Below are 9,127 nucleotides of genomic sequence, written 5' to 3'. Positions count from 1 at the left end.
TAATGAAAGAGAGAAGGCGCGGTCCTCTCTTTTGGAGGTCGGGGTCGTGGCGGGGCGCTGAGGGCGGTCCCTTTAAATATCAACTTTTGCAACTACTTTCCATGAGTCATGTGGCAGTGCTTCACGGGGGTCGCGAGAGGGAGAGGGGCCTTGGCTTGGCCGCGGCTCGGTGACACCCGCACCCGCAGCGCGCCAACCGCGGAACAAGGGCGCGCGCCCCGACTTCACTCTTCATTTTTGAGACACAAACTTAGACTAAATTATGATACAAGAATGAATTGAAAAAAACAGCTTCTGATTTACGTAAACGAGCTGAGCAATTAATCAATTTTTAGTGAATTAAGTAAATTCCTTCATTTTTTGATGAAATATAAGCGAATACAGCAGCTGTTTTTTCCAAACATCCGACATTGAGGAGAAAACACTCTTGTCATACTGGACCATACCGCCGGCACGCGCCAGGCGATGCGGCGGCCCCCCTCCCTTCGCACACTGGACTTCCCCCACTATGAAAAAAGTCGTAGGTTTACGGGAAAATTTCCCATGGGGTGTCGTAAAATTACAATTTGAAATTATAAATTTACAAGCACTTCGTATCAACTTTGAATTGATCGACGAGCAAGAATGGACTGTACCGAATTTACAACATGTTTTGTAAATAAAAATTACAACAAATGTTGTAAATTTTCGAGGATATTTTTCACAGTGCCGGCGGTACATGCCACATGAGTCGTGGGCCTTAAGGTTAGCCTCTACCTCATGCAGGCATGCTCATCACCTTGAAAAAGGAACGGCCTGCACTGACCTTCCAGGTGGCGGCGTTGCGGCGGAAGTAGCAGAACGTGTTCTGGAACCAGTTGTAAATCTCGTTCAGCGTCAGCTGCTTGTCGGGAGACTCGATAATGGCCTGCAACACAAGAGAAAGTAAAGGGGCTGAACCAGAGTGAGAAGAGTGTGGACGGGGGTTGGCGAGCACTAGCGTCGTCGGCGACGTAGTGGTGTTAAGACACACGTGAGGAGGAAGAGGAGGATCAGGACGAGGAGGAGGAAGAGGAGGAGAAGTAAGGAAGAGGAGAAGAGGGAGAAGAAGGAGGAGTAGGAATGGGGATGAGGACGGGGATCCCTCGTCCAGACAGAGAAGCGGCGGTACTGGAGGGGTTCGATCCAGTAGAGATATGGAGCGCGGGTTACAGGAAAAGGGGGAAAAGGGCGCGGGGGGTTGTAGGACGGTTACGGAGATGACTTGGACCGACAACCATCGCGGTGGATTGACGCGGGGGTCGGATCCATCGTTGGAGAGTGGGGAGGGGGCGGGCTGACTTTAGGGGGTTCAAAGGCGCGCATGTGCGTGTGTGTGTGCGTGTTTGTGTTGTGTACACGTAAACAAAGGCACAAATACCCCCCCCCCCTTCCCCTCCTCAACTCGGCTTCGGTCGGAGCGTCGATGTGGTGTTTTCCCGCATGTGCCAATATATTGGCCCCAGCGTACACCCCCCCCCCCCTCTCTCTCTCCCGTCAGCGGCGGTGACGCGTCCCGGGAGAGGAGCGGCGGGCTGTCCGCGGCGCCCTCCGCAGGTGAACCGCGAGATAGGCGCAATTTATATCGAGTTCACCCCGCGCCGCACCACAGGGGACAAGGCTCAGCAGAGCAGTCTCTCTCTCTCTCCCTCTCTCCCTCTCTCTCTCTCTATACTTTCCCCCTTCCTCAAAGATGCTTTGAGCCTTGACATATTCGCCGTCTTAAGTCGCGCGGTGGAAAACCATCACACGCGTGTCGTTGCCGCTATGGGAAGGGGTCCCTTAAGCCAAGAGGAGGGGAGGGGGGGGGGGGAGCCTCCCGCGGGCGGCGAGCGGCCTGCTGTCCGCATGAAGCGAACCCTCAACATCCCCCCTCTCCCCTGCCCCGGAGGCCCACGCAGCCAGCTGGTTGGCCATCGCATTATTTGCATAAGGAGGCTCATTTCCCGCTGTTTATTAGCGCCAAAGTTTCCCTATGAATCTAATTAGGTGCTTCATTTGCCATAGACCAGCCCGGCCAGGCCCGGCGGCCCTGCCGATCGCCCGAGGTTGAGAAGGGTGAGGGGTAGGGCGCAGAGCGGGTGTACTAGGGACGGAGGAGGGGAGGAGGGGAGGGTAGCGCGGGGTTAGTAGGAACTAAGAAGGAGGAGGATTTAAGGCTAGCGGCTGAACGGCGGACGCCACTGAGAAAGAAGCGAGGAGGAAGAGAGAGAGGGAGGGAAGGAGGGAGAGAGGGCACTGTATCGAACACAAAGGGCGAGCCCTTGGCGCTGCACAATCAAATATTGCGCTGAATTCTGAATGAGCTGGGGGCGAGAACAGGCGAGGCAAAGACACACCGCAGCCCGCGCGCCGCCGCCGCCGCCACCTGCATCTTGCCGCTCCCCTCCCCGCCGTCCTCGTGGCCGCCCCTGCCTGCGCCCTACCCGCGCCCTGCCCGCGCTCTCCTCCGCCCGGCTCCGCGGCGCAGTGTCAACACCCATAAAGTTTGATTTAGTGGTCCTGCTGCTGCCGCCGAGGCACTCGCGGACACTGCAACCCCCGGGCATAATGACCATGGGGGTAGAAAAAAATGGGGCGCCCGCCGCAAAAGCACGTCCACTAGAGAGGGTGCCCCTCACACAGCAGAGCCGTTCACTGGAGACGTTTAGGGCGTAAATTCTTTCCGTCACAATTTTGTGAAGATATTTTCTAAATCCTTAAAGTTTTGGGTCCCAATGCTGCTCTTTTTCATTGACTTCGAATTTATTTTTGAAACTAAGGTTTACGTCTTTATATGGTTGGCGCCGCGCAGAGATGACGATGACGACGGCCTAAACTTTACTCTGTCGGCCCGTTTCCTAATCACGACTGCTGTACCCGCTGCTGGTCACAAGGTCCTAGTGGGCGCCGCCGCGCTGCTCCGCTGCGGTTCGTAGACTTGTCTTGAATAATCCCCTGCTACGTCGTTCGTTTTTTTCCCCATCGCCGCAGCAGAACCCGGCCGCCCTACCGCACCCCCTGCTCCACCCCCTCTCTTCGCCTAGCTTCGACATACCGCCATTATTCTCGCTTTTATTCCATACCGCGTGTCCGACCAGGGAAGGCGCCGCAGCGTCTTTCCTTATTCACTGCCCTCCCGCGCTCCCCCCTCGTCCCCACCCTCTCTCCTCTCGGTGACAGCACGACAATAGCCGCTCTAACGACAGGCGCGCCCCTTCACCTTCCGCCTCCCCCCCCCCCTCTTCCCCCTCACCGCACCGTGTACATTGCGGGATGCAAAACCCATGTCTTTATCGTCCGATCGCTGGCCTGGCGGCCCCATAGCCCCCGCTCCGCCCCGCGCGTCCCGTCCGACCGGACATTGAGTTATGGGGCCGTCCGTCCTCCGGAGCCGCCGTCCCGTCCGGAAAAGGAAAGGAAGCCTCGAGCTTTAAAACTCCCGCCGCCGATATCAGCCCCCTGGCCGCCGCAGAGCTGCACCCCCCGTCGCCTTCACCACCGCAGCCCCCGATCTCCAAGTAGAGTCTCCGGCTCCGGTTGCGCCGCTTGTTGTTCCCCTGCGCTGACGTTTCGAAAGGGTCAGCTCGTCAGCTCTCCGGAGACAAGCGATGCTCCAGCGACTGACGCGCTGATCCCGCCCCTCATTTTCCCCTCCACGGGCCCCTTATTATTTTTATTTCCCGCGGGCCGGCACGGCGGCCCCCGCAAACATCAACACCTCGACAACTATTTTCGCAGGGTGCCTGCCGCCGCCCTCTCCTCGCGGATCCCGCGCTTATATCACGGGTAAATATTTTGTCGCGGTGGTGTTGGCTGCGCGGGCTGCTGCGCCCCACCGCGCCCCGCCTCGCCCCGCCCCACCCCACCCCGCCCGTGGGGGTGGCGTCTCTGCTGCTGGGCTTGTTTGTTTTCTGCGTTATGAAGTTGTGTTCATTTGATGCCGCGCTACTTTCGGCCGAGGACCCAGAGGGAAAAGCGGGAGAGAAAGAGAGACAGAGAGAGGGGGGTAGAGAGAAAGGAAAAGAGAAGGTAAAGAGGAGTGGCGGTCTTGAGGAATCGAGTCCTACTCCCCACTTTCTCATCAAGACACAAGACACCACGAGACGCAAAGATAAGAGCCGCACGGCTAGAGCTCGACACTCACCTGCCTGATCAGAGACGCGTACGTGAACGGTGGTCGAACGTCAGCGGATTTGTAAAACTCTCTGTTCCGTTGAATCTCTGTAACAAACATACAAAATCAAAATAATCAAAACCAAATGAACTTTTTATTCGAGAACGAAGGCCTTTGGAAGGGTTTAAGTTAAGAGCCACAAAACATGGCGTACAATTAGGAGATGCACATAGTCATTTCAAAGAAGCAACGCTATTGATCATACGGCGTTACTCGTTTCTTCGTTTTCGTCTAAGCGCTACGACACACATTGGACTACAGTGTTGCCTCTATTGCCTACCTTGCTGCACGTCCAGCCCAGCTCTCTCCAGCATGTATGGCAGACCTTCGGGACAGGCGAGCCAAAAAGGGTTAGTCAGCCGTGTGTCGACAGAAACTACACACACACTGGAAATCCAAGTGTACGAATGTCGCTCACCTGCAGGTGAGCGACATTCGTACACTTGGATTTCCAGTGCAGGGTGTTGCAGAAGGAGAACCGGAGAGTCACTGAGAGTTTGTAAGGCTCGAGAGAAGAGGACATCAGGGAGGAGTAGAGACCGGGGAAGAAAAGAAGAAGGGGGTGGGGGAGAGATGCTACTATACTTCCCGCAACATTTTTACAGTCCCGAGGCCTACAGAGCTGCCCGCGTCTGCTGTTGCGGCAACCATTCTATCTGCAGTAAAAAGAGGCGTTCACCTCACTGGGGGCAGCTAACGCCCGCTGGCCGGTTCAGCGAAGCGGTACAGGTGCACCCCCAGGCAAGGGGCACTTCACACAAAAAAAAATCAGTGTACACCCTCCAAAACATCCAAAAAAAATTTTGAAAAAATAGGAAAAATCGAGAAAAAATCAAGAAAAATCAAGAAAAAAATCAAGAAAACTCAAGAAAAATCAGAAAATAATAATAATTATGAAAAGACAAAACAATTGATGTATGCGTGTGGAGATGTGCCCCTCGCCTCTAGGCCACCCCTCCGTCCCGCTCCTTGTCTCTCTGCCAACCTCTCCATCCTCCTTACCTCCGCTGAGCGAGAGCGCACATTTGTCCGAGAGTCGCCGGCGCAGCGGGCCGGAGTTGGGCGGCGGGGGGCCGTGGGGCGACCCGTGCGCCAGTCCGTGCGGGGGCCCTCCCTTCGCCGGGGCGTGGCCGGCGTGCGCCGCGTGGCCCATAGGCCCCAGGACCAGCCCTGGAGGCAGGGGCAGTGGCGGCAACGGCGGGGGCGGCGGCGGTGGTGACAGAGGCACCTGAAACAAGCAGCACGAAATTCCAACACTGTTAAAAAACAACAACTCAGAACTCGCCGTGACCCAGAGCTCTTCGTGGTTTTTGGGGGGAATCACAACTCTTCTGCGTTATCAAAAATTAATTAACTTCAGAAATTACATGACTGATTCAACAACAACAAATTGAAATAGCGAAATGCTCGATATTCGACGACACATAAGTGATGGGAATTCACAGAGTTGCATCGTATCGAGCGAAGTAATAGGAAATCAGGATATGTTTTTGACAGTAAGCGAGTACTTTAAACAGAGAAAAGGGTGTCAGTTTTCAATGTTTTTCAGTTTCTATTTTGCCAAGCCTTTGGTGTTTTCCAGTTTTTAGGTCTTTTGACTCCAATATTTATTTTTTTCAGGTGCGTCCTCACCGTGGCGGGCTCTTGCTTGGGCGACACCCTTCCGGGGGACCCGCTGCCGCTGCCGTTGCTGCCGTGGTGGTGGTGATGGTGGTTGTTGTTGCTGCTGCTGCTGTTGTTGTTATTGTTGAGCTGCGCCTGCAGGTGGTCGTGGTAGGCCTGCTGCTTCGACAGGTGCAGGTGCAGCATCATGGCCTGCAGCCGGTCGCGCTCGCGCAGCAGCTGCAGCTCCAGCTGCGACACCACCTGCATCTGCACGCGCGCCTGCGCCGTGGACCGGTCGTCCAGCGCGTGCTCGAGCGCCAGGTGTCTGCAACAGAGCAAGAGCACAAAGGTTCAAGCACCGCGGCCAAAAGAGTCACATCCCCCTTTTTTTTTCGTCGCGCTCCCCCTGAACCACAACAGCCTCCGCGGTCGCCTGGACCCGGAGCCACGCCCGCGGCGGCTGTCCGACGCTATTATGTTGCACGCTAGACGCGCTCCAAAACTTTCGCAAATGGCTTCTTAACTTTTTAAACTGTTAATGGCTGCCCTCATAAGGCGATAGCGGCAGCACCACCACCGCGAGGCCCGGGCAGGGGAGCGGGTGGGGCACCAGAAGCCGTCGGGGAGGGAAAGGGGTTGTGTCACGGGACGGGCATGTCGTGTCGTACAATAGCAATAAACCCGAGTAAAGTACGGCTCGCACAACAAACCACGAGGAAAACAGTTGTTATACGCGATTTAAAACACAAGAACAAAAAAACAAGTGAAAGGCACGCCCCTGTGGCAAGAATTGCAGGAAAGAAGACAGATCCTCGCAACTTCCTGTTGCGCGAGAGCGGTACGCTGGTGAATCAAAAGTTTAAATCGGTCAACACTGTAACAAAAACGATTGTTGTTAACCTTAAGGTTTCTCAAAGACCTAAAAATGCTCCTGACAGAAGAGTTACAAACTGGACACTGTAGGACAAGGTTGTAAGTAAGGAAATTTCGCACTCGTGTGATAATATCATAGGAAGCTGAGTGGCCGGGGAGCCCAAGGAACAAGCCACCGCCAGGGGTGCGTCTCTCTCTCTCTCTCTCTCTCTCCCTCTCCCTCCCTCTCTCTCTCTCTCTCTCTCTCTCTCTCTCCCTCCCTTTCCTCTCTCTCGAGCGGCCGGGGATGATAGAGAGCCTCTGGACGGGGGCAGAAGATGAACGGATCCGTGTCGAATTTTGTTTCTGTTTGTTTGATTAATTGTTGGACACGGTGTTTGCCGCGCGCGCCACCTCTGTTTGCACTGGAGGATGATTGGAGAGGAAGGGGAAAGGAGCGAGAGAGAGAGAGAGAGAGAGAGAGAGAGAGAGAGAGAGAGAGAGAGAGAGAGCACAACTAAAGGGGTAAAAATCGAAGATAATGGAGAGGAGGTTTGGCGCGCCCGCCCCGCCCGGGGCCTACAATAACAACACGATCCGGCCTTTGTTCTATCAATTTGGAAGGCAAGGGGATAAAATGGAAACGCCGGCCATCCCGCACGCGAGAGAAAAAGACGAAAAGAGTTAAATGAAAAAAAACACGAGGTGAAACATAAATCGATTATCGTCCAGCGATGGCTTACTGACGGGTGACAATAGCTCGAGGGGCTGGTGGGTGAGAGGGGAGGGAAAGAGGAAGAGAGAGAAATATTGAGGATGGGGGTTAACCGGTAGGGAACAGCGCCGACACGGCGGCACGGCGTACGACGTACACTAATGTCAAGAGGACTGTCCCTCCGCCTCCACGTCTCGGGGTCAAACCACAACTTGTTCGTGAGCCCTTTGCCTCTATTGCCCCCCCCCTATCTCTCTCTCTCTCTCCCTCTCCCATTTTCTCTCTCTGTCTCCCTCTCCCCCCCCCCCTCTCTCTCTCTCTTTCTCTCCTACTCTCTCTCTCCCCCCTTTCTCTCCCCTTCTCTCTCTCTCCCTCCCTCCCTCTCCCGCTCTCTGATCTCTCTCACTTCTCTTTTCTGTCCCTGCAATTAGATGGCGGCAAAGTGATTGGAAAAGTTTCCCCAGCGGCGCACGGCCACATCGGGGCGGGGTGGCACAGCTCCGCTGCGGATGCCATGCGATTCAGGGCCGCACGGGGCGGCCCCCCTCTGTGACAGCCCAAAGCACGACCGCACCCTTTTATTCATAACCCTGTCTTCTGGACGCGTCAGGTGCCGGGCGCCGGCACCGGTCCTCTCTTCTGCCACCGACTTAAATATGAATCGAGTAAAGCGCGTCTCACTTCCGAGATTACCTGCGGGCTACGGGGCGCCAGGAGTTTACAAGATGTCTCCTCCCTTTTAAGGAGATTTCCCGAGATTTCAACTTTAATTTACAAAGCACACCGGGAATCCAAGTGTGTGAATGTCGCACACTTGTAGGTGTATGAATTTCCAGTCGTCACTTGAGGACCCAAGTGCACGAGTTTTACTGGGAACTTCACACCTTTACTGGCTAAAGTGCGCAAATGGAAATTCACTCACCGACAAATGTGTGTCATTTCAGACACGGTTTTTATTGCAGAAAAAAATAATATTTTGGGTACTATTTGATAGTTGGTGTTTTTGATTCCGGTAAATCGTCCCCTTCTAACGCACGAGCATCGACTACTGTACGTAACAATTACATCAGCCATTCATAACATCAGCCCTACGCTGCTGTAAGCAGCACAATAAAGCAGCAGTGGCAGAAAAACTTCGGCCAAAAATAGAAAAGATGAAGAGGGGGATGAAAAAAAAAGGTACAAAGCGAGAAACGGTTGTGAAAAAAAAAAGTGAAAAATCAGCTCCGGCTGCAGTCGCTCCTCTCCTCCTTGACGCGGATAAATCGGGCGGCGCCAGTAAGTAAATCGGCGCCGGACTGCGGTATGGCGGGGCGGGGCAGGGCGGTGGACTAATTACGGGCTAAACGCACTGACACCGCTGTACGTCCCCCCCCTCCCCCTTTCTCCCCAACCGACCGTCTTTTTTAATTACAAACGGTCGCGGACGCCCGAGCCAAGCCCGGCCCCAGATAGACCCTCGCCAGCCTGGCCTTTCTCCCCCCTGGCCGCAGCCGCAGCAGCCCCTCGCCGGCCCGGGCGGGCCCTATGACGATGACAAATCGCCAATCGCGAGCAAAGAAGTGACTAATACAAAGCGAGCGCGCGATATTTTTCATTCTGTTCGGAGGTGCGAGACGCACGCGCGGATGCTGCACAAACACGGGCGCGAGAGCAGCCGTCGAATATTCATCTCGGAATCAAAGCCCCTCATCCGCGAGGGCAGGGGTGAAAGTTCCGCGGGGCGAATCGTCACCGCCCCCCTTCCCCCCGCACCGCCGTCATTCTGACTTTTACCCCCT

At 55.1% G+C, this 9,127-nt stretch overlaps 1 protein-coding gene across 1 annotated transcript in view; it reads right to left on the bottom strand.

Annotated features, from left to right (window-relative positions):
• Window positions 1-9,127, bottom strand: part of LOC113210324 (forkhead box protein P1) — an 82,220-nt gene that overhangs the window by 23,390 nt on the left and 49,703 nt on the right. Inside the window, exons 4-8 of the mRNA XM_052267862.1 lie at window positions 5,807-6,104; window positions 5,177-5,402; window positions 4,455-4,499; window positions 4,145-4,221; window positions 806-907 (exon numbers count right to left, since the gene is read on the bottom strand). Of these exons, the coding sequence (XP_052123822.1) occupies window positions 806-907; window positions 4,145-4,221; window positions 4,455-4,499; window positions 5,177-5,402; window positions 5,807-6,104 (748 nt within the window). The remainder of the gene's footprint in view (window positions 1-805; window positions 908-4,144; window positions 4,222-4,454; window positions 4,500-5,176; window positions 5,403-5,806; window positions 6,105-9,127) is intronic.

The sequence above is a fragment of the Frankliniella occidentalis genome, unplaced genomic scaffold, assembly GCF_000697945.3.
Source record: "Frankliniella occidentalis isolate FOCC.00 unplaced genomic scaffold, Focc_3.1 Scaffold60, whole genome shotgun sequence".
Lineage (NCBI taxonomy): Eukaryota > Metazoa > Arthropoda > Insecta > Thysanoptera > Thripidae > Frankliniella > Frankliniella occidentalis.
This window is presented reverse-complemented; position numbering and strand designations above follow the sequence as displayed.